General features: G+C 59.7%; 1 protein-coding gene across 4 annotated transcripts in view; it reads left to right on the top strand.

Moving 5' to 3' along the window:
* Positions 1-24,419, top strand: part of CLIP2 (CAP-Gly domain containing linker protein 2) — a 69,365-nt gene that overhangs the window by 12,503 nt on the left and 32,443 nt on the right. For all 4 annotated transcript variants that reach the window (XM_047712816.1, XM_047712815.1, XM_047712817.1 and 1 more), the window contains 2 exons: positions 5,132-5,313; positions 19,507-20,072. In XM_047712816.1, coding sequence (XP_047568772.1) covers positions 5,199-5,313; positions 19,507-20,072 — 681 coding nt within the window. In that variant the 5' untranslated portion in view covers positions 5,132-5,198. The remainder of the gene's footprint in view (positions 1-5,131; positions 5,314-19,506; positions 20,073-24,419) is intronic.

Below are 24,419 nucleotides of genomic sequence, written 5' to 3'. Positions count from 1 at the left end.
CTCCCTGCACTCATTCGCCCCAGTGCCCTCCTCAGTTCCTGAGTGACTTTGCCGACAGGCACATCTGGTCTGTCCCACCCATTGCTCGACGCCTTCCGGGCCTCTCATCCACTCAGGCTGACGGCCTGTGAGGGACTGGGAGACCTTCCCCCACCCCGCTGTCCTCCCCATCTCTGGATGACACCCCCCCACACACACGTACATTTTAGCCCTAAATTCTCACCTCTGGTTGACCTGGCAGAACCTGGCCTCTGCCTTGAAGTTCGCCTGCCTGGCCCCCAGTGCCCTGGGCTCCCTATTCTGCAACACTCCCCCAGCCCCACCCCTGCAATGCTGCCTGGCCTGAGCCTTAGGGCTGCTGGTGAGAGCTCGGGCCACCCCGAGGGCGTTCCATCGGCCAGCACTCGGGCCGCAGGGCTGGGAGAGGACAGGGGAGCCTGGGCACTCTGGCTGCTGACCCCGGAGGCGAGGCGGGAGGAGGAGGACTAGCCCAGGGGAGCCCCTGATGTTGGGGGTGGCAAGCCCAGGCTTGAAGGCTGGGCTTCAGCCAGCAACGGGGTCTTACCAGAGCGCCTCCCTCCAGCCAGAGGGGCCCGGGTCTCCGCAGTGGAGGCCCCTGTGCCCTCCTCCCTCACCCCCTGGGCCGTGGCAGCAGCCGGGGGATGGGCTTTCTCCACTGCCCTGCTTGGCACCTTCCCCCCCATTCCGTCGGGGCCACGGGCCTCTGATTGGCACAGAGTCCTTGGGCCTCATTCCCCGCTGAGCCCGCGGCCCGCACCCCCAGGCAGCTGAAATGGAAACCCTGAAATGCAGCCCGGGTTGTCTTTGGTAAATGGCAGTTGAGGGCAGCACAAAGGGGGCCTGTTGGTCTGAATGCCGCCTGCCCTCCCCGCCCCCGCCCTGCCTGCCTGTCCTGGCCCGAGTCCCTGGGGGAGGCGGCGTGTGCCCCCCAGGCCTTCCCTTCCCTGGGGGCGCCTGTGGGCACAGAGGGGCGCCCGTGGGGTGTGTGTGTCCGGACTCACCTGTCCGTGCCCCCCTGGGGCTGCCACACTGTCACCCCCATGTTACTGGCGATGCAACAGGCTCCCACCGGGCCACCCATAGCCACCTTGGACCCACATTGCCTGCAGCCTTCTCCCTCCCTGTCTCCTGGGCCTGCCCTCCCCGCCCAACCCCCCCAGCCAGCGTGGCTGGTGGCCAGTTTATCACCACATCCCGGCTTTTCCCAAGAAAGCCCTTCCTTCCTCTATCCCACGAGCAGGGCTGAGTCACCAGGGGGTGATTGGCCCCAGGTCTCCTCCCCCTTTTCCTGTTCACCATTTCTTCTCTCCTCCCCTCTCCCCTTCGTTCAGCTCCCCGCCCCCTTCAGAGACCCTGGGGGTGGGGGTGGCCGCTGGCCTCTCCTGCCCAGCCCTCCCCACCCCAGCAGTGGCGATGGGCAGTGGCAGTGGGCCGGAGTCCAGAGTGAATGCACCGGCTCCTCCAGTCTCCTTTGTCAGCGAGGCACGCGGGCGCTCTCCCCAGAGGCCAGGGGTCTCGCAAATGTTAGTCCCGGCCCAGGCTGGCCAGCCTAGGGAGGCAGGGGAGGGCCAGGCTTGGGGCTGGGTCCAGCACAGCGGCTGAGCAAGCAGTGTGTGACATGGGGTGAGTCCCTGCACCTTCCTGAGCTTTCCATGCCCCTCCCGAGACAGCTCCTGGCTCATCAGGGCTCGGGAGGGGGAGCAAGGCCCCATTCCTGCAAGGCCTGGCAGAGGCCCTCATACTGGAGGCCGCTGGGCTCTTCGGGGTCCAGGAGGGAGCAGGGCAACTCCAGAGTCCTCCCCAAGGAGGAGTGTCCTGGCAGGTGTGCCCTCACACGGGGTTTCCGGATCATGGGCTCTGGGCCAGGTCCTGTGCTGGGCTGGGTTCTCAGAGAAGCTGGGGCCCTGGCTGGGGTTGCCCGCGGGCTCCCGGGAGGCGAGATGATAAATGAAAACAGTATCGTCTCTCCTTGGCTAAGCGTGCCAGCCTGAGGTCTCTGTGGGCCAGAGGTCTGGGAAGACTTCACGGAGGAGGAGGCATGGGGCTGGGTTATCACGCAGGTGGCTGGAAAAGTGAAGCAGGTGGGAGCAAAGGCACTGGTGGGGTCTGGGAGGCGGGGGTTGTCAGGTGAGTAGTGAGGGAATTCAGGGCCGCCCATGGCAGCGCTGGCTGGGGAGACTCTGATGCTAGGGTCGCTGTTACAATGCCTGGTCCCTGCCTCAGAGGACATGCTGGCCAGTGGGAAGGTCAGACGGGCTGTGTGAGAAGCCACGGCATTGGACCCCCAGCAGGGCTGGGGTTGGGTGGGGGATGCTCCTAGGCCTCTTCTCAGGACGAAGGAGACCACAGTAAGACCCTAGTCCCTTTCCTTGAGCAGTAGCAGAAAGCAAAGCTGGCTGAAGATGGGGAGGACTAAGTGGGGGTAATAATCTTAGAAGGGGACGTTGGAGCAGATAGTTGGAGGAGATGAGCAGGGAATTTGGATATTTGAGGCCATCGGAATAGCGGGTGCAAAGGCCCTGTGGCTGGGGCGCGCTTACTGTGATCCGGGCGCGGCTGGCGTGGGGCAGGCAAGGGCCACAGGGCTGCGAGGAGGAGCTTTGAAGGCCGGCAACTAACTTCTACGGAGAGCCTTCGAGGGCTTTGTTTTTTATGTGATCTTCAGAAGTTAGGATGTAGCTTACAGACCATGAAATTCACCCATTTTAAATACAGTGTGTTTGATCATGTATCAAATACATTTGATATCTAGTATAGATGTCAGTTGTGGGGCCGTCACAATCCGATTTGGGAACACTTCTGCCTTCTGGAAAGTTCTCTCATGCCTGTTTCTGGTCAGTCCCAGCCCCCACCCCCAGGCAACCCCCGACTGCGTTCTGTGTCTAGTAATAGTAAATAAGAGTCATGCAATATGGAGTCTTCTTGTTTGCTTTCTCGTAGTTAGTGTAACATTGTTTTTTTTAAAGATTTTATTTATTTATTTGACAGAGAGAGAGAGCGCGCACAAGTAGGCAGAGAGGCAGGCAGAGAGAGGGGGAAGCAGGCTCCCTGCCGAGCTTAGAGCCCGATGCAGGGCTCGATCCCAGGACCCTGAGATCGTGACCTGAGCCGAAGGCAGAGGCTTCAACCCACTGAGCCACCTAGGCGCCCCTTAACTTTTTTTTTTTTTAAGACTGTATATTTGAGAGAGAGAGAGAGAGAGAGAGCATGAGTGGGAGGAGGGGCAGAGGGGGAAGCAGACTCCCCACTGAGCAGGGACCCCCCCCCCGGCCCCGGGATTCGATCCCAGGACCCTGAGATCATGACCTGAGCCGAAGGCAGAGACTTAACCAACTGAGCCCCCCACGCACCCCATGATTAGAGTTCTTTATGTGTTCTGGATATGTCTTTTATTAGGTGTGTGATTTGTAATGTTTTTCCCTGGGGGAGTTTCAGGCAGAGAGGGACCCCAAAAGGCATGGGGAGAGGGCTCCTTGCATCAGGATTTCCTGGGTTCGAGGGACCCTCTGCTAAGCTGCTGGGGCAGGAAGCCATTTAGCCCTAGGGGAGGGGAATTTGCAAGCTCCCTTGCCCTGCTGCTGGCTCAGCAAGTCTTTTGGGCTTGTAGGGGGAGGCCAGCAAGTCCTAACCAGACCAGAGAGTGACGCCTGCAGCCACAGGCACTTCCCTGGGGAGTGAGCTTGCTGGAGGGCCCGTTTCTGGGGGAGAGGGAGCCCCTCATACACCCGCTGATGGAGCGACTCCGGGGCCTCGGAATTCTGGGGGCGTCAGAGTCGTCCATCAGAGGAGTGAGATGTTGGGTTTGGAAGGCTCTAGGACCAGGCCAAGGCTGGCAGCCATGTCCCATGTCCCTGGGCGTGTATGCGTCACCCCATGTGCCTTGGGGGTTATCTGTCCCTGCTCTGAGGGCCGGCAGCCCAGTTGGTCCCATGGGCTGTGCTAACATGGAGTCGCCGGGTCAGCTTGCTCGCGCGACTGCCATTCAGAGGGTACTTGGCAGACCCCAGCCGTGAGCCTTGTGGGTTGGCTTCTATATTAGTCACAACTTTCTGGGCTGCAAGCGACAGGGCCCCTCCAGTAGGTGTAGGTAAAAAGAGAAACTGATGCCCGGGTGTGAGGATGTGTTGACGGCTGTAAGTGAGGCGCTCAAGGGACCAGCTTCAGGCTCGGCTGGATCCAGGCCCTCCATCCAAATCCAGCAACTCAGCTCCGCTTGCTCCACATTGGCCTCATTCCCTGGCAGGCTCCTCCATGCAGTAACTGGCATCGCCCTGTAGCTCCCGGCATCCAGCCCACACCCAGGCAGCCCCAGAGAAAGGAAGTAATCCTTCCTGAAGGTACCAGCCAGAGTCCAGGCCCTGGAGCTCTTTGGGTCATATGATCTTTCCTTAACTAACCCTGGGGTCTCTGGGCAGGCCTGGGTCATGTGCCGAGCACCCAGAAAGCACAGATTTCCCCCGTTCCCGAGGTCCCCGGGGGTGATGCTTTTGCCAGAGTCCTCTGCTCGTCTGCTGGAGCTGTGTTCCCTTTCCCCGCTGGACAATGTCCTCGCCAGACAGAGGCCTGCAGCCCTGGGGCAGGGTCGGGTCTGGCCCCTGGCAAGCCTTCCGTGAACGTCTGGTACAAGAGAGGGTGTGTGCCAGGGCAGTGGAGGAGGGGCCGGGGGACGGCGGGCCTGTCTGGTCTGCCCCAGGCTGCCCACGCGTGTCAGAAGCCATACCAGCCTGTGCTCGGGGGAGGCCCCCTCAGCCGCTGGTGGCTGTGCTGACCTGCGGGGTCCCGGTGGAGGGCTGCTGCTGAGGCCAATGCGGCTATCCCAGCAGACCCCCAAACCAGCCTGCTCCTGATCTCGCCTCGTGGGCCCAGGAGGTGGGCAGAGTCAGCACGCCCGACCTCGGGGTCCAGCGGACCAGGACACGTGCCAGGCCACACTGACCACATGGGACCCACGCTTGCTGCCACTCCCCTGTGCCTCAGTTTCCCTAGCTAGGAAAGAGGGCTGTGGTGGTCCCAGCCCCACGGGGTAGGGGTGCAGGAATCCTGCTGTGTCACCACTGGGGGGCCCTGGCCAGTGTGACACGATGAGGTGATGGCTCTCGTCTGCCTGCAGGTGAGGGGCGATGGCGGAGAGGACGTGACCCGCACGGACCCTTCTCCACGCACCGACTGGCAACACCATGCAGAAGCCCAGCGGCCTGAAGCCCCCCGGCCGTGGAGGGAAGCATTCGAGCCCCGTGGGCCGGACGTCCACTGGGTCAGCCTCCGCCGCGGCCGCCACCAGCTCCAAGGAAGGTGCGGGAGGCCGAAGGTGGTGGGTGCGGGGCCGGGGTCGAAGGTGGTGGGTGCGGGGCCGGGTGTGGGGAGCGGCCCTTCCAGAAGAGCCCCTCCGAGACCAGCCTGGGGCTGGCAGCACTCGGAAGTTCTCCCTTCTGCCTGGCTGTAACCCTTTCCCAATTAACTAGCTTTATGCGTGTCGTTCCTTCTCACGCTCCCCTCCTTGGGGGGCAGGTCTTACTGCGGACTCGCTTGGGGCGAGAAAGTGGGGATCCGGGCGGGCATGGCCCTGGGCCCAAGGTCACTGAGCTGGAATTCAAACTCCAGCCTCCAGCGGCCTCCCTGCCCCAGCGTGTTCCCTTCCAGGGTCTGGGATTGTCCTAGTGCCCGGGCAGGGGGTGGGGACAGCCGTTAGAGAGCCCACGGTGGAATGTTTAGGAAGTTTGATGCAGAGGTGACGTTGCCTATAATCTAACCCCCCTAGAGGTACCCGTTATTTTGGTTTCTATCCTTCTACTTTCTTTTTTTTCCTACCAACTTGCAATTGTGCTGCATCTATGACATGAAAATCTGGTTTTTCTCCCTTTAATATAATTCGAGTGGATTTTTCCACGTCATTTTTAATGGATGTAAGATACCCGGTCCGTCCAACGACTCTAAATCAAAGGCCTGCTTTATTGACACAGTCTCAAACCCCTGGAGCTTTCGTTCTGAGCAAAACCGGATGTGGGCCCAGCCCTCCCTCAGGGCTGCTGGTCTGGTGGGGGAGGTGGAGTGTCATGAGATCCTAGAGCTGGGGCCTGACCAGGTCTGGGAGGTCAGCCCCCAGGAGGGGACAGGTGAGCCGAGGTCTGGGAGGTGACAGTCTGTTACTTGAAAAGGGGACAGCGTTCCAGGCAGAGAAAACAGCTCTTGCAAAGGCCCAGTGGCAGGAGAGCACATGGCAAATGAAAGGGAGGGAAAGAAAGAGAGTGTGGCTGGCGTGTGGCCAGTGACAAGTGTGCTGGTAAGAGAGGATGGGCTGTGGTGGGGACAGCTTGGGGCTGTCCAGGGCATTTCGCTTTTGTTGGAATAACACTGGGAAACCATTGGAGAGGTTTAAATCGAAAGAGGTATGATAAAAAAAGGACTGGGAACATGTTCTTAACTGATTCTCTGTGGTTGGGGATGACTGGTTCCTATTTTTCCACTTGGATAAATGACCTGTGATGAATGTCTTCAGGCACAAATCCTGGTTTTTCTGATTATACTTCAGCCGAGCAGGCAAGACGCTGTCCAGGGTAAGACACTGATGGGTACAGAAGTTTGGAGAGACAGAAAAGTAGCCAGGGGCCAGATTAGGTAATCTGGGCCCTGGGTGGAGTCAAGGAAAGGCTGAGCCAAAGGTATGGACAGTTGGCATAAGCAGGGCCCCGCCATAGCCAGAGAGCCAGGGTGGGAGGTTAAGGAAGCTGTGTGGTGCGGTCGCTGGGCAGACTTGTGCGGGCAGGCCTGTCCAGAGCAGCTCCATTGGAGGCCCAGTCTTCCTTTCCAACGTGGCAAATCCTTCTTTACTCATGAGAGACCTTAGTGAGCCATGGGAAGAGGCCGGAGAGAGAAAACAAAGGGGAAAGGATGTTCCATGTGGACTGAAAGCAGCGATGCAAAGGCCCTGAGGCAGGAACAGACCTGGTTTGTGAGAGAAGGAAAGAAGGAAGACAAGTCTGGGTAGAGAAGAGTATGAAATGAGGTTGGGGGAGGTGGCCGAGGCAGATCATGAAGGACAGGGGTTCGGGTTGGTATTCGGGGTGACCGGAGCTGTGGGAGAGTGTTAGCAGAGCAGTGGCGGGACGCTCACATCCCTCAGACCACTGTGTGGAGAACGTGTTGTGGGGTTAGAAGCTGGGGGAGGACCGAGTGAGGAGGCGTGTGGCCCCCCAGGTCAGGAGCCTGCACTCACTGCCGGGGCTAGGGGCGGTCAGAAGCTGAGCACCAGGAGTGGGCTATCAGGGAAGGCTTCCCAGAGGAAGCGGGAACGAGCTCTGCCTTCAGGATGGAGGGAATGGGAATGTGGAGAGGAGGAGGAGGAGGACCGTGGAGGAAGTGGCACTAAGCCGGCTGAGCTTGGCCCAGGTGGGGGTCGTGTGGCCACTGTCTGGGAGAAGGTCACCAGCCCGACCTGACCCTCTTGCCTCCTGGAGAGAGCTCCGCAGCACCTTCTGGGTTTGGCCCTCACTGCTCCCTCCCTGCTTTAGAGGGGTCTGAATTCTGGCTCTGGTCCAGCCCTCCATGCCCCTTCTAACTACCCCTGCTGTGTGACCCTGGAAGAGGGACTTAACCTCTCTGAGCCACAAATGGGATCCAGAGAGTTAACTGAGTGTGAAGTGCCTGCAGGTACAAAACTCCGGAAAGACTCCTTACTTTTCCTCTCCCCATCCCTTGCATCCCTCCCCAGCCCCAGTGCAGAAAAATTTGCAAGTGATGATAGAAGCAGTCTACGTGAGGCCACCGTTAGAGCTTTCTGGTCTTTTCTCGGGTGGTACGTCCAGCCGCAAGCAGCTCCATCGTGGGCCGTGCCCCCATCTCCGTCTCGCTGTCGTGCTCCCTTCTGTAGGAAGCGCCCCCTGAGCCGCTGCGGTGTCCTTGCCCCCTGTGTGGCCTGCTACTTGCTTCCCGGTCACACCGTGCGGGGCAGAGCCCATGAGGGTGGGGGCTGGGTGGTCTGACTCTGCCGCCGCCCCTCCCCGCCCCCAGGATGGTTCCAGAGAGAGGAGGTACCACGCTGTGAATGCCCGATTGATGACAGAGGCACACCCCCGAGCCTGCTGCTGGGCACGCAGGCGGCAAAGGCCGCAGCTGGGCTCCGAGTCCCCCTCCCTCCGCCTGGGCAGGTCCTGGCAAGCCCAGAGCAATTGGCCTGGCCAGGGGGGGAGGGAAGATTTCTGAGGCCCACAGCTGCTTTTGTCCCTGCTGGGCTCCGGGTCTCAGAACCAGTCTCAGGAGGGGGGGGGGCGGGTGGAAGCCCCAGAGAAGGTCAGGGTCACCCCCTCTCCCCTGCTGGCTCCTCTGCCTCCCTCACGCACCCCATGGGCCTGCTGTCTGCTGTCCGAGGTGCGGGACATGCCCACCCCTGTAGGAGGCCGGGACCCTGTGTGAGGGGCACTGGGGCCCCAGAGGGGGTCTGGAGGAGTCTGGAGCGCGGGGGTGGGGCAGGGGAAGTGGCAGCAATAAACTGGCCCCGCTCTGGGAATCGGGGCAGTGGCTCCCTCCCAAAGTATGAGCTCAGCCTCCGGGCAGAGGGTCTGGCCGCGGGCCGGGCCTGGACCGATGCCCCTGCCCCCCACTCTGTGGGGACGGAGGGGGGCTGCATCAGTCCCCAGAGCTGGGACATACAGGAAGTGGCAGGAACAAGGGGCCGTTGGAGGGGGACGTCCTACTGGGAGGAGGCCCAGAGGTGATCAGAGCAGGGGGAGCGCAGGAGGGCGGTCTAGGGCCCACCAGTGTGCAGAGGCTCATGAGGTGGGGGGGGGCAGCCCAGCCAGGCAGGATGGAGCACTGCCCCCCCACGGCCCTGGAAGCTGTTTCAGATCAGGCTGTCAGGCAGGGCCTTGCTTAGGAGGTGACATGGGTCCAAAGATCTGAGTCACAGACAAGCAGCGGCCAGCCCAGCCGAGCTGGGAAGAGCATCCAAGCAGAGGGGACAATGGCTGCAAAGGGCCCGAGTCTTGTGCAGCTCGAGTGGGCAAGGGGGAGTGTTGGGAATGGGTCCAGGCAGGTGCCAGGGCCCCAGGGGGAAGCTGGGAGCTGGCGTGGGATTGGGGGCGCCTGGGGCTTTGGAATCCATCCTGGGCCTGAGGGAGGAGATGGGGGTCCCGGCTTCCAGGCAGGCGGCCAGGACTGCCGCTGGAGTATATCTCTCCTTTGTGGCCAGAGCCCTCTGGAGGGGTCGGCAGGGTCTGCCACTGCCCTGTGATGGTGGGCAGGAGGGGACAGCGGCAGGCTGTGGCCAGGAGCCCTCAGCCCTTCCCTGGGGTCTGCTGCTGGGCCTCAGGGGAAGGCAGGCCAGGCCAGGTGGTGGGGGTCCCTCCTGGCCCCAACGAGCATGGGTGACATGGGGAGGGCTCAGGGCTGCCAGGCCAGGGACAGACACAGGCCACTGCTGCGCTCCCTCTGCCCCTCCCCCAGGGCAGGTGGGTCCTCGTGCGGGGGGTCGGAGGGGCTTTCCTCTCCTCCTCAGCACTGTGGCCCCACCCCAGAGCTGTCCCATTTAGGGAGAGAGGTCTTCTTTCCATTTTCGAGCTGACGAAACTGAGGCTCAGGCTGTCATCGGAGTTGCTCAGAGCAATAGGGCCGGAGAGTGGCGGGGCTGGGGAGGAGGGTCCGACTCAGGCCATGGGCACTACCTCTCGGCTGCCGGGGTGGGGTGGCTGGGACCCCCTGGTTCAGTCCTGTCCTGGGCAGGTGGGACAAGTGATCGGTTCTGTTAGGCTGGTCACCAGTGTCTCCCAAATTGCCTGTGGCCTTTCCTCCTACTGGGGACCAGGACATGGAGATCAAGGAAGAGCGGGCATGGGAGCTCCCCCTCAGGCGGGGAGCAGGCCACTCGGGGCAGGGTCCACCACCCATACCACGATCCCCGCCCAGAGGGCCTACACAGGGCCGGTCCTAGAGCTTCTCCGTTCTGGCTATGGAACTGGGGCCCAGATGCCCCCCCGTACCCCGTGGGTGCTCCAGACCCGGGAACCAACCTGATGTGGCCCAGGTGGAGCCCACAGAGCTTGTAGCTGCCCCTAGTCTTAGACCCTAGCCCTGCCCCACTCCAGCCCCCGAGGATGGCTTTCATCGTGGTATCCCGCTCCCTGGGAGGGCGGCCAGCAGCATCCCCATTTTCGGGGACTCGGCCCCGCTGCCGCGCACATGTGGGCAGACTTGTAGCCTTTGTACCTGCACAGCCTGCCAAGCCCCAGGCAGCGCCCAACCCCCTTCAAGGTCAACTTCTCCGGCCCTCCTCCCCTAACCACATCCTAAACTTTTTAATGGCATCAGGATGGGGAAAGCCAAGCTGAACATTTCTGTGGCTGGGCTGCAGAGCAGGTGGGGGGCAGGGCGGCCTCCTAATGTTCCTGACGTCGCCCAGTATCGATCCAGGGGGCAGGGGCCCATCTGCTAGCGCCTGCCTGCCTGCCGGCCGGCCCATGCTATGGCCGGAGCAGGGCTTCTCCATGGGGAGCTGGCTCTGCTCTTTCCAGGGTAAGCCTCCCTCGTCTTTCTCCCCCTCATTCGCCACCTGACTCTGCTGGGGGGGGGCTCTGTTTTCCTCGTTTCCGGAATAGGGAGAACGGAAGGGGACTTATGAGTCCCCTTTGGCTCAGGAAGGACGCCGAGCTATTCTTGGGATGGGGCTCACCCCAGCGTGGGCAGATAGAGGGTTCCTTCTTCAGGGTTGGCGGACTGGAGGCAGAGGAGCCTGGGGGGTGGGGCGAGTGGGGGTGGATGCCAGGGGGTGGGCCCTGCCTTGATCAGGGTGGGCCCTGGGGTGGATTTAGTCGGTGATCAGAAGGACTGACTGGAGAGTGGCCAGGCTAGGGACCGCACTGTCAGAAAGCCGGCTCCCTTGAGGAAAGCTGTAGAGACCCTGCCCCCTTCTTGACCTCTGCCTTGAGCACCTGCTGGGGACAAGAGGGGGCATAGAGCAGAGCGCAGCTTTGGGGTTCATGGTGCATTTATGTGTGTTGCTTTGGGGCCACCGGGGAGGGGAGGTCAGGGTCGTGGCCAGTCTGCATTTCAGCCTGGTCGTGGGCTCTGAGGATGGAGAGGGGAGTCGGTGTGGGCCTCCCTTCCCAGGGCTTGCATTCTGAGGGGGACTCGGATGTGTACCCTAGCAGCCTGGGAGGTGGGCTGCCTGAACCAAGGGAAACGGAGTCCTGCAGTGGGGTTGTGCCATTCGGGGGGTTGGAGCTAGTCTGTTGGACAGACAGGGTTTCCTTAGGTAACACGGAGAGGAAAATGCCAGGGTGACCATTCTGTCTGGGACAGCCCTAGTTTATGTCTGTGGTCTTGGCATGACGCTGTATTAACAGTGCCTCCCTTCTCTTCAAGGTGTCTGGTTTTGGGTGACGAATCATGTGGTCACCTTCTTTATAGCCCCTCCTACGAGGTCGGTGCTTATTAGCATGCTAAATGCTCTGACAAGTCCTGCAGCAGAAAAAACCCTAACTTTGTCTAAGCTGCTATTTCTCAAGATTGTGGGAATTTGGAGATTATTTACTTTCAAAATACCTATGAATTCCCTTGGAACTGTGTTCTGTGGAACATTTAAGAAACTGCTTCCTTCCTTGAGGGACGGGGTCTTAGCATAGGCACACTTTTTTCCCTCGGGCCTTCAGGGACAGAGGGCAGACTCGGCTCAGACACTCCTCAGTTCAGAGCATGTCGTCACTGTGGTTCCTGCAAGTCCCCTCTTGTGTTCTTGTAAAACTGATACCTTTTTATTATACATGCTGCTCCCAGGCGTCTGTGTCCCTGTGCCTGTGTCCGGACACTCGTGAGCCCTGCATTCTGACCAAGTGTCACATCAGAAACACCTTTCCACATAACCTGGAAGAATTATTTTCAAAGTTGCTTAGGGGGCACCTGGCAGGCTCAGTCGGTAGAGCGTGCGACTCTTGATCTGGGGGTTGTGAGTTTGAATCTCATGTTGGGTGTAGAGAAAAGTTTAAAGAAATAAAATAAAATCTTAAAAAAAAAGTTGCTTATGAATCTGAAAGACTTGACCATAATTCATATAATGCTCTCCTGTTTGGGGGCACTTAGATTCCGGGTTTCATTTTGGTTTTGTTTTTTTTTTAAGATTTTTTTATTTTAAGTAATCTTTATGTCCAGTGTGGGGCTTGAACTCACAACCCCGAAATCACGAGTCACACTCTGTACTGACTGAGCCAGCTACACACCCCCAGGGGTTTTTTGTTGTTGTTGTTTGTTTTGTGAATGATAAGACAGTCAGGTTTTTTTCTGTCTAAATTACTTCTTTGATGGGGCTCCTGGGTGGCTCAGTGGGTTAAAGCCTCTGCCTTCGGCTCAGGTCATGATTCCAGGGTCCTGGGATCGAGCCCCGCATCGGATTCTGCTCAGCGGGGAGCCTGCTTCCTCCTCTCTCTGCCTGCCTCTCTGCCTACTTGTGATCTCTGTCAAATAAATAAATAAAATCTTAAAAAAAAAGAAAATTGGGGCGCCTGGGTGGCTCAGTGGGTTAAGGCCTCTGCCTTCGGCTCAGGTCATGATCCCAGGGTCCTGGGATCGAGCCCCTCATCGGGCTCTCTGCTCTGCGGGGAGCCTGCTTCTTCCTCTCTCTCTCTGCCTGCTTGTGATCTCTGTCTGTCAAATAAATAAATAAAATCTTTTAAAAAAAAATTAAATAAATTTTGGATCCCTTCTTTGGGAAATGGACCAAAGATTACATTCTCTATTTAATTTTTTCTTCTTAAAAATATTGTTATTTCTTTTCTTTCTTTCTTTCTTTTTTTAAAGATTTTATTTATTTGAGAGAGAGAGCGAGCACATGTGAGAGCACAAGTGGGGGGTAGGGGCAGGCAGAGGGAGAGGGAGAAGCGGGGTCTTCACTGAGCAGGGAGCCCGATCCCAGGACCCTGGGATCATGACCTGAGCCAAAGGTGCCCCTATTGTATTTCATTTTTTGACATTTTTAGCTAAAGTAACACAGGCTTCTTATAAAATTCCAAGGTTAACCTAGAAGGTATTCCCTGCCTAGAGTTGAAATGACCCAGGTGGGGAGTGATGATGAGAGTGGGTTTGTGTTTGCGGGGGGGCGCCTGGATGTCTCCGGAGGAGGCTGAAGCAGGGCAGGGGTGCTGGAGGCTGGGAGGGACCTTTCCGTAGGCTGCTGTGGCTGGTGGTGTGAAACCTCACGGGCCTGCTATCCAGAGGGGCCTCGGGGACCCTGGAGGGAAGTGTGCGTTTCAGTTATTTCTTCTGTGGAACTGCTAGATCTGCCGGATAACTGGATTAGGGGCCACGGTGAGGGGAAGGAACAATGAGGATTTGTGGTTTGAGTAAGTGGGTGTCGGGGAGCTGCTCCCCTTAGTTGGGCAATACAGAGGAGGAGCCCTTGCAGGGGGTCACTGCAGTCTAGAACATCAAGTGTGAGGTCCTCAGGACATCTAGGAGGAGGCAGCTGCTGGAAGGGCGGGGCCGGGGGCCAGGGACGGGATCAGCACTGGAGAGAGCAATGGGGGCCCAACTTCTGCATCTTCCTCTGTCACTTGGATCTTTTACAAGGAGAATGTATTAGTGTCTTTAAAACAGCAGGGACGTGGTGACGGATAAGCAGCGGCTCAAGGTGGGGGGGTGGGTTCGATTGTGGGGGGCGTACAGTGTAGGTCAGGGCTCCCTGGGTACTGACCACAGAAGGAGGACATCCCTCCTGCCTCTCGCCCCTCCCCTCCGCCTCCCTGCGTGGGAGACGGGTCAGAGACTTGGTCAGAAGACTCCGTCTTCTCTCCCGTCTGTCATTCAGGGGGTCTGTCGAGAATTCTGTTGGTCTTAGACTGGCCCCCTGTGCAGGGTTTGGGCTGGAACGGGACTAGCCCTGTGCTGCCTGCTCCGGAGAACAGTGGTGGAACGGTCAGGAATTTTACAAGCCAGATGTGAAACACAGCCTTGACTTAAGAAACCAGATCGTATCAACTTGCAGTGTAATAAATTCTCTTAAAAACATCCGTAACCAATACTCAAAACTCACGACTTCTGGTTGTACTTACAGTAGTGTTCATACCATCGTTTTACTACCGGTAAAATATTACTTTTTTACTAGTAGTCAGATTTTGTAACGTCTGTGTGTTTGAGGTTATTGCTCTGTGGTGGAAACACTATAGAAATTCTTTCCAACTCCGTGTTCAGAGGAACACCGGGCCGGCATCCTGGAATTGACTGTGGTGGGTAGGGTTCTTATTTTCCTCCCGGACAGCTCCTTGATAAGCCTTGACCTGCAGCCCACCAGCTGGAACACAGGACCTTGGGCGGGGGCGGGGGGCGGAGGGCGGAGGAGGCAAGTATGAAGTCTGTGTACACAACATCCCCGCACGGATAAAGTCTGGAGAAACCTACTCCAGGACAGTAAATGTAATCGTGTTTGTATGATGGAACTCGAGGTGGTTTCATTTAAAAAAGAAAAATCAGTAACTCTGCCTTCTGATTTTTCGGCAGTGGATGTCCATAGAATGCGGAAAAGTTAGTTGGTGGAGAAGGACCGCGGGTGACTGCAGGAGGGGGGTCCGTGGGGGAAGCTGTGATTTTGTGGGCTGGGGGGCGTTGGTGGCACACATGGAGAGCCAGTGAGGGGACAGAGGCAAGAGATAGTGGGGAGGCAGATCCCTGGGGAGACCAAAAGGGGATGGAGGTTTGCTCCTAAAAGGAGAAGAATGTTCGTGGCTTTCCTGTAGAAACACGGGGCTAACAGTGGGCTTCGGGGGGGATCGGAGGTTGGGGGTGGGGGAAGACGAGGTGAGCCAGAGGCTGGCCTGCAGTGAGCCTCTGTCCTTGACGGGAGGAATGGGAACGGTTCTCCGCTGCTCAGGGATGTGAAGAGTCCGTGCACCAGCGCAGAGCCGCGGCGGCCCCTCCTGGGAGTGGGACCAGCTTTGAGCAGGCAGCTTGCACTGAGGGTCTGTGAGCCTGGTGCTAGAGTGGAAACAGGGCCCTCCTGAGCGTCTGTTCAAGGATGGGGGGCACACATACACGGTGAAATATGGGATAAATCTCTGGAAGGATGGGGGTGCTGGGTGACGCAGGGGGACTGGCTTTTAGGAGAAGCAATCAGGGAAGACTTCTCTGAGGAGGTGAGGAGTGAGCTGTGTGACTGTCAGGCAGAGGTTTTGGAAGGCATTTGATGTCTGTTCCCAGGGATCCTTCTCTCCGCAGCCCCAGGCCCCCATGGATCCAGGTTCCTCCCTGTCAGGGAAGTGACCAGCTGAGTCACCTTGCAGGGTCCCCATTTGGCTGTGCCTGTGGTCCCCAGTGTCTGACCCTGGGGGCTCGGAGAACGGGGTCCCTGGCAGCTGAGATCCGGCGCTTCCCCGGGTAGGGTGAGGTCCAGGCCCCTGCAGGAGGAGGAGGGGCGGGTGCGTTCTCCCCCCCCCGCCCCGAGCACCCCCGCCGGCCCCCACCTCCACGGCACCAGGCCGCCAGCTGCCACCACCCCACACCAGGCCCCTCAGCCTTTTTCTTCAAAGTCCTGCTTTGAACTTGAAACCAGCAGGAAATTCCCTCATGCCTGGCGTCTAGGGAAAGGACCAAGTGCTCAAGAGAGGGTTAAATGCTGCCCTCTGCTTTCTTGGGGGCTCGCTGGGCCCGGCTGCTCCACTGGGGGGCTTTCGAGGGAGGGGGGCCCAGTCCCTGCCCTCAGGGCGCTTTGGGAACCTGCCTTGGAGCCCTGGGGGGGGGGGTGTGACGGTGGGGTTGGGGGAAGCCAGCCAGGTCCCACGGCTCTGGGAGAACGGGTGGGGCAGGAGACCATGAGGTCCTGGCTGTTCCTGGCTTGGCCCTTTTCGTCCTGCAGGGAGACAGGCCCAGACAGGGGAAGGAGCCTGGCCTGGCCCGGCCCGGCCCAGGTGTTACTGAGGGCTCCCTGGAGGGAAGGGGGCTCTGTCCCAGTTTTCCTTGCCTTCCCGAGCCCAGGCCTCTGGAGGCTTCCCTGCTGGCGTCGGGGATTTGACGAGGGTCTGTCCCCAGGAGGCTGGGGCAGCTGAGGGCACCGAAGAGGAAAAATGAGGCGAACCGCGCACCCCCCCTCTCCCCCCAGAGGTCCAGGCTTGGGACCTGGATTTGAGCAGCTGTTGGAACAGCTGGTCTCTGGGCCTGTGACCCTGGAAGGGGCGGGACGAGACAGGGCAGAAAGATTACCTGAGGGGCTGCCCGGCCCGGGACAGCTGGGGAGGAGGACAGCTGGGCGGACAGCTTCTCTCCAGGAATAGCCACGCTGGGTGCCCCTCAACCTGGGACCCTCTTCCGTGCTCCAGCCAAAGAGACCAGGTAGGCCCAGGTGCTTACCTACCTCCCAGCTACCCAGGTCAGTTCGCGGGCATCACGGAGCCCCGGGGTGCACGGAAGCTTCTAGAAACAGATATGGGAAGGGCATGTACCGCGCACTCGAGCATATGGGGGAGCTGGCAAGGGGAGGGCCCTGAGCTAGACCGGCTGGGCCTGACTCCTGCCTGGGTAGCTTTGGACAAGAGTCACGACCTCTGCTTCCTGATCTGCACGATAAGAATATAATGTAGAGAAAGCGTCCAGTCCTAGCTGAGGTCTTCACGCTGCCACGCTGGCTCCCTGATGATGGGCCCCACGGCTCCTTGGGCCGCATTACGAGGCAGGCATGGGCTGGGCCATATTCTCATTCATGGCTTCCTCCATGTAAGGCTGCTTTCCAGAGTGGCTTTTCCTATGGATGGTGCCCGCCTCATCTGCGGGGGGTGGATGGGGTTCCCAGCGCCCTGCAGAGGCTCCTTATAGTACAGGGCTGTCCTAGGGCATGACTAGGACCATGAGGACAAGGTCTGTGAGCTGACGATTACTTTTCCGGGTTCTGTGCCACCTGCGGAAGGCCCCGCCGGCTGCCTCGCTTTACTCAGGGGTAGACCCCCCTGCCCAGGGTCACTGGAACCTGCCTGGAAGCCTTTCTTTGGCCTCCTGGGACCCCTTTGTGGTTTTTAATTTTTTTTTTAAGATTTATTTATTTTATTTGACAGAGAGAGAGATCACAAATAGGCAGAGAGGCAGGCAGAGAGAGAGGAGGAGGAAGCAGGCTCCCTGCTGAGCAGAGAGCCCGATGTGGGGCTCGATCCCAGGACCCTGAGATCATGACCTGAGCCGAAGGCAGAGGCTCAACCCACTGAGCCACCCAGGCACCCCTAATTTTTTTTTTTAACTCTTCAGTCTTTGTATAAATCGTTCTCATCAGAATAACACCAGGCAGGGACGCCTGGGTGGCTCAGTTGGTTGGACGACTGCCTTTGGCTCGGGTCATGATCCTGGAGTCCCGGGATCGAGTCCCGTATCGGGCTCCCGGTTCCACAGGGAGTCTGCTTCTCTCTGTGACCTTCTCCTCGCTCATGCTCTCTCACTGTCTCTCTCTCAAATAAATAAATAAAATCTTTAAAAAAAAAAAAAAAAAAAGAATAACACCAGGCAGTGCCCACTGTGTGCCTGTACCGGCCGGGCACGGAGAACAGCCCCAGAACCGGGGTGCAGGTGAGAAGCAGTCCTAGGGGGCGGGGGGCTAGGGGCTGCGGGCCTCTGGGGCTAGGGGCTGCGGGCCTCTGGGGCCCCGGGGCCTGCTCCCTCAGCCACAGTGGCCTCTGCCTGGTGGGATCTCAGTGGTGGCACAGAGCCTCGCCCCCACCCCCACCCCAGGGGTCTTCTCCAGATGGGACGTGGAAGGGGACATCCCTACACAGGCTGGAGTAAAAGGCAAGATTGTAAGGAGCTGCAGGGTTTGGCCAGATTCTGGAAAACAGGTCCATTCAGGGGAGCCCAAGGGACTGGGGGTGGTTCTAGGTTGAGGCTTTGGCACGGCAAGTGCTTAGCGCGGTGGTTTGGTTTGACTTATGTATGTGCCCGACACCAAGAGCCAGAGGCCTGTGGCCGGTGGGCTCTGCTGCCTCTTGCCTGGGGGCCTGGATGAACCACCCGATGTCTCCAAGCCTGTTTCTTCCTCTGTCCATGGGAGATAAAATTATTTCACGGGATTAACCGTGAGGGTCAGATGAGCTCCTGTGTGTCTGTCTCTTAGCAGCATGGGTGTGGTTACTGTGGATCCAGTCAAGTTCAGCAGCAAAACTGCTGACCTCCCGGGAGCCCCTAGGTCAGGAACCCCCATCCTGGCTGCCAAGGCCCTGGGTGCCACGTGCTTCCCCAATGCCTCTGCTGTGGTCCCAGGGTCCCAGAGAGAGAATCCCTGTGCTTGGTCTCGTGGGTCTGGCTTGTCCTGGGGGCTGTGTGGCTTCTCCAGCCCCCAGAAGTTCTGGCATCTAGTCTCGATACAGCGTCCTGCCAGGCCTGGGCTACTTGGCCTTGGCTGGAAGGAAGATGCGGGGAGGAGCTGCTGCCCCGTCGCCCCGCCACTGGCTGCCCCGGGAAGGACTTGAAACACAGGCAACTCTGCTGGGGTGTGGCCTCATCTGCATGCCTCCTGTCCCCCATCTCTGTATCCCACACACTTTAGGCTCTGGAGTCGAGAAGGATGGGGTCTTTTCTGTCTGATGCTGCATCTGGCCGGAAGTTGGGGAGCAGCCTCCAGACCTTGTGGGGTGAATGGGCGGGGCTTTCTGAGCCCCATTGCGCGGGAGGCCCTCTGTGGGGCCCAAGAGCCAGATACACAGAAGGCACATGGGTTCAAGCCCTGCTTTGTCTCTCATGAGTGACCTCGAGCTAGTAGCTTCCCTTCCCTCCCACCTCATCTGTAGCCCATCAGAGCCCAGGCCTAGGTGGCAGGTGCCTTCCCTGGGTTTGAGTCCCGAGTCTGCTGTGTGGCCTTGAGCAAGGCTGTTGCCTCTCTGAGCCTCAGGGTCATGCTTCCTTTGAAGAGGGGCTGGGCCAGCTCACCCGGCAGCTCAGAGAGCCTGGAGTTCAGCCCCAGAAATGTCGCAGGGCAGGACTTGCCTCCCACATACCTCTACCCCATTTTTCCCTGCTCTGTGCAGCTGCAGCTCAGGGAGGGGAGACTCGGGAGTGGAGCAAGACATTTTCTGGCCCCTTCCTTTCCCTAAGGCATTTGTGGTTGTCGCCAGCTGTCCAGGAACAGTCTGAGAGCCTTTTGTGGGGCCGTGAGCTGACTGGGGCGGGAGGTGGGGGACACAGGGATCACTCACAAGATCTGAGACCCGCTGAGGGTCGAGGGTCGTGGCTGGTCTCAGGTTAACAGCCGGGGCTGGAGCCCACCGGGGGATGGGGAGGGAGCAGCTTGGAACCTTCAAGAAAGGGTTCCTTCAGGGCCCTCGATCTCGAGGGACTCTGGGCAGTGAAAGGAGACCCTTTGCTGACCTTCTGAATCCTTGACCTGCCAGGCGGGGTTGGGACGTAGAGACCTCGGGTTGCCCAAGGCCCCATGCCTGGCCACGCCTGCCTCAGTTTCTCCACCCGTGAGCTGGCACGGGCACCCCCCGGCCGGGACTCCGTGCCCCCCCGGGGTCCTGACCACAGCCTCTCTCCCGCCCACAGGCTCCCCCCTGCACAAGCAGGCCTCGGGCCCCGTCGCCCCCGCCCCCGCCGCCGCCGCCGCCGCCGCGCCCGAGAAGCCGGGCCCCAAGGCGGCCGAGGTGGGCGACGACTTCCTGGGGGACTTCGCGGTGGGCGAGCGGGTGTGGGTGAACGGCGTGAAGCCAGGCGTGGTGCGGTACCTGGGCGAGACGCAGTTCGCGCCGGGCCAGTGGGCAGGCGTGGTGCTGGACGAGCCGGTGGGCAAGAATGACGGCGCGGTGGGCGGCGTGCGCTACTTCGAGTGCCCGGCCCTGCAGGGCATCTTCACGCGGCCCTCCAAGCTCAGCCGGCAGCCCGCGGCCGAGGGCTCGGGCAGCGACGCGCACTCGGTGGAGTCGCTCACCGCCCAGAACCTGTCGCTGCACTCGGGCACGGCCACGCCGCCCCTCAGCAGCCGGGTCATCCCGCTGCGGGAGAGCGTCCTCAACAGCTCGGTCAAGACCGGCAACGAGTCGGGCTCCAACCTCTCGGACAGCGGCTCCGTGAAGCGGGGCGACAAGGACCTGCGCCTGGGAGACCGCGTGCTGGTGAGTTCCTTCCCCCCTCCCCTGCCACCCGCCTTCCCTGCCGGCTGGACCCCCGGAGGTGGGGGAGGACGGGGAGGGGACTTGGGGGGCTGGGGTGGGATCCAGGCTGGGGCTCCCCATCCTCCTCAGAACCGCAGAGTGATTGGGGACTCAAGTGAGCTCTGGAGATTGCCGCTGTGTGACCCTGGGCAAGTGTCTTAACCTCTCTGGGCCCCTGTCTTCCCATTTGTAGAACGGGTTGAAATGCCTGAATACGTGTGGTGCCCCTGGATGGTGCCGGCCGCTTAGGGAGTGCTCCTTGAGTGGTGGCTCTTGCTGGTACCCTCCCCTGATCCAGTCCCCCAGTGTGGATATGCCAGGCCTGTCCTGGAAAAAGTCTGAGACCGGACGTGCTCAGGATCTCTGGCCCGGGGTCAGGTGGTTCAGACACCGAATCCGCTGTGACGCGTGACTGCTGTTGCTGTGGGGGAGAGAACTGGGTCACGGGAGCCTGAGGGACTGCCAGCCGAGTCTTCCTGACAGGGACCCCTCTTCTCTGGCAGCCCCTGGGACTGGGGCCAGGTTGAAAGGGGGGCAGTTGGCCCCCAGATCTTTAGAAGTCCGGAATGAGGCAGCGAGGCAGTGCTTCCCTTGTCACCTGCTGCAGTCGGGCCTGGGCTGGGGGTGGCAAGGTGATGACAGGACAGGATCTTGTCCCGCTACACCAAGCCCAGGGCTGGGGTGGCCCCCAGAACCACAGGGTAGAGAAGGAGAGCACAACGCATGGGACGGTCTCAGAAGGGGGTCGCTGGGCTTGGGTGGGAGGAGCCAGTGGGGCGTGGTCTGCTGGGGGGAGAGGTCCCTGTGTTTGTCAGTGAATCTTCCCGTGGGACAGGGGTGACCACAAGTCTGGAGCACCAAGGCTGAGTGGAGAAGGGATTCCGGGACTCCGGGGTCCTGTTGTGGGGACCGCAGGAGGGTATTGCTGCCCAGGATTCTCCTTCCCTACCCCGAGGACCTGCCGTAAGGCCAAGGTTCCCCCTGGAGGCATATAGGAAGAGCATTTGCACTGGGGCAGGGGCACGAGAGAAAATGTTCACGCCCATTGCCTTGTTGGATCCTCAAGCCCACACTGGGTACAGCTTTATCCCCACTTAGCAGGTAGAGACGCTGAGGCTCAGAGAAGTTTAAGAACTTGCGTGGTAACTTGCCAAGATGCAAACCGCCCCTGAAACCTGCCTTCCGGACTATGTCTACCCTGCTGATCTGTCTGGGGTCTGCCCCTCACCTCCCTGGGGCCCCTTTGCCAGCCCACTGCCCCGTGGACAGAACTGCTCGCCACAGTGATCTGGTGGTGGGCGTGGCCAGACCTGGTCCCTGCCCCCCAGCAGCTTACAGTCCACCAGGGGACAGAGATGGTGATCCATGTGATAGCAGACATCAGGGTCTCCTTGTGGATCTGGATAAGTGCCGTGAAGAAATGCAGTGCCTTGAGAGCCCATCGAGGAGGCTTGACCTGGTCGTCCGCATCCCTGGGGCCAATGCTGGGACTGAGATGCCGGGAATGGACTAGAGAGAAGCAGAAGAGTAGGGGGGCTGAGCCGAGAGCAAGGGAGCTGGGGCAGGACAGTGCCCATGAGGCTGGTGTGGGCTGACCCTGCTGGGCTGGGGCCTGGGCTGGAGTGGAGGGGGTTTGCTCTGTTCGCAGAGGGAGCCATGGAAGGATTTATGCAGCAGCACAAGCAGATCCATGATTTAAGCACAAGATGGGACAGGATGGGAGGGCGCAGGAGCGGAGAGTCTGGGGGCTGCTGTGGGACAGGGAGGCCAGACTCTCAGGGTCTGGTTAGTGTCACGTGAGTTGCCCTGCTGTGGTCTGCGACCTCTTTGGTGGAGGACGTGGAGGCTCTGGTGGGGGAGTTATCGGTCAGCTCTGCTTGGTCCCCAGGCTGGGGGAGCAGGGAGGTCGAACCCCAGTTTGATCCTGTCTGGAATTTCCCCTTGCACCTGCTTCCCCTTCAGAGAGTGGGAAGTAGACATGCAGGACAGGACAGGAGGCAGACAAGCCTGCACGATGTGGGCATTACTCCAGAAGTGTCCGCCAGGCCCTGTTGCCTTCCCAGCACGTTCTGTACCTAGTCTTTGGGGTCCTGCCTTAGAAGGTGGGAGTTATCTCCCATTTTACAGAGGAGAAAACTGACCTCAGCCCAGGGTCACGCAGCCGGGGGACGAGAGACCATTCAGTCCTCTATACTCAGCAACCGTGACGGCCCTAGAAGCAGGATATCCTTGGGTTCTGGGTGGGGGAGAGCTTGAACCTGGGGTTTGTTTTCTGCTGAGAGGATAGAGCCCCATGGGCCCCCCCATCCCACCCTAGTCTGCAGCTTCTCTAGGGTTAGTCCTGTAGCCCGGTCCGCTGCTCACTGCCAGGATCCGGCTGGCCTGACCGGCCCCCCAGCTTGCTGTGGCTTCCCTGTGCCTGCTGTAAACACCTGCCCCGACCGCGCCCTTGAAAAAATTACATGCTGGACGTGGGTGACTGTAGAGCCCAGAACTTGTTTGAGGTCAGGGACTCTAGGAAAAACAGTACCCAGGAAAATACTGCTTTGCACATTTTCTAGATCCTGTGATCTTGTATGTGCGTTAGCTGGACCCTCCCAGGCACTTGGAAGCGGCCGGCGTGGAAGCTGTTAGCTTCCCCGGTCGTTCTGAACGGGGCATGAGCCGTGTTCACGTTCATTAAGTTGAGCTGTTCTTCAGAGATACCTATGGATCCTGGTTTCACGGGGTGCTCCAGGCTACCCCCCAAGGTCCACGTACTAGCTGAACACTGGTGGGCAGGTTATGTAGGCTCCCCGTGCCTCAGTTTCCCTGCTTGTGAGATGGGCTAATAGTTTGCGGCCACATGCGCAGTGTTTAGAAGGTGTGTGGCTCCGAGTAAGCGCCCCGAAGCATTAGCTCTTTTCTGCATTAAAGTCTCCTCATCTGCATTAAAGTTCTCCTTGGCCATGGGGGGTGGGGAGGGGGTCCCAGGTGCAGTGAGGGGCTCAGAGCTCAGAGAGCCTCCCCGAGGTGACACAGCAGCTCGTGATGACCTGATGTCCTTGGCTGTCATTGGTCAAGCCCTTGTTGGGGCCCACTTTGTGTTGAACGGTGGCCCTGCTCTTGTCCTTTCCCATCTCTCCGCTGCCCTGGCACGCACACGGAAAGCCTTCCCGACTGCTGCCTGGAATTCCTCCCGCAGTGAGCTTTTCTGACCCCCGCCCCCCAGACTCCCCACTGCCCTCGGCTCTCGGTCTGGGGACTGCATCTGGGGCCCCAGTCACCATCCTCCCCACCCCTGTGCAGGACCTCGTTTTTCCCCTAATGGTCCCCCTTTCCCTGCATGGCTCTGCTCACTGCCCCCGCCTTCACCCACCGTAAAAACCAAACGACCCCTGATCCCTTCAGCCGTGCCCACCTCTGTCTTCCCTCTGGCTAACCCCCTCGAAAGGCCCATCTGTGCACACGGTCTGTACCCCCACTCTCCTGCACCCTGTGCTCTGGGGAGACCACTGCCCCCCAAGGCTGCCAGGGATCTTCATGTCGCAAACACGACAGCCAGTTCTCCGTCCTGCCTTTGTTTAACGCCCCGGCCTGGCAGAACTGGCCACTGTACATCTCCCTGCCTCCTTCTAGAAGCACCGTCTTCCCACCACTTCTTGGATTCCACACGCTCCCTGGCCCGCTGCCAGCTCTCCGGCCCCCACTCCCTGCTGTTCCTCTTCTCAGGTCAGGTCAGAACCCTGGCCTCGGCCTGTTCTCCCCTGTGCTCTCTCCCTGATGGGACCATCTGGGCCTCTGACCTAGAACATTCCAGGCACTTGGGGGCGTCCCGCCGCCCAGGCCTGGATCTCCCGCGTTGGCTCAGCTCTTACGTCACATCCCTCCCCTGAGCATATTCCCCTCCAGTGTTATTTTCCTGTGGCTGCTGTAGTGAGGACCACGAGCCAGGTCCTTAATGGAAACAGGTGCCTGCTCTCACAGCTCTGGGGGTTAGAAATCTGGGGTCCGAGGCATCCCCGGGGCCATGTGCTCTCTTGAAGGATCGGGACAAGCATCCCCGTGGCTTTTCCTTCGGTTCTGGAGGCCGCTGCCGTCCCTGGCCAGCAGCCACATCATACCAGCGTCCACGGGCGCCTTCACACTCTTCCCTCCGTCTGTCTTATTACAAGGACATCAGTCACATCCCTTAGGGCCCACCCTGATGGCCTCCTCTGCACCGCATCCCATCTACAGGACCTTAGGGGGTCAGGACTTGAGCATGTCTTTTGGGGGGACACAACGTGTCACATGTGACCAAAACGGAATTCAGTTGTTTATCTCCTG

Source organism: Lutra lutra, chromosome 18, assembly GCF_902655055.1.
Source record: "Lutra lutra chromosome 18, mLutLut1.2, whole genome shotgun sequence".
In the NCBI taxonomy this organism is placed as follows: domain Eukaryota; kingdom Metazoa; phylum Chordata; class Mammalia; order Carnivora; family Mustelidae; genus Lutra; species Lutra lutra.
Note: the sequence above shows the minus strand (reverse complement) of the source record. Positions and strands in the feature narration are given on the sequence as shown.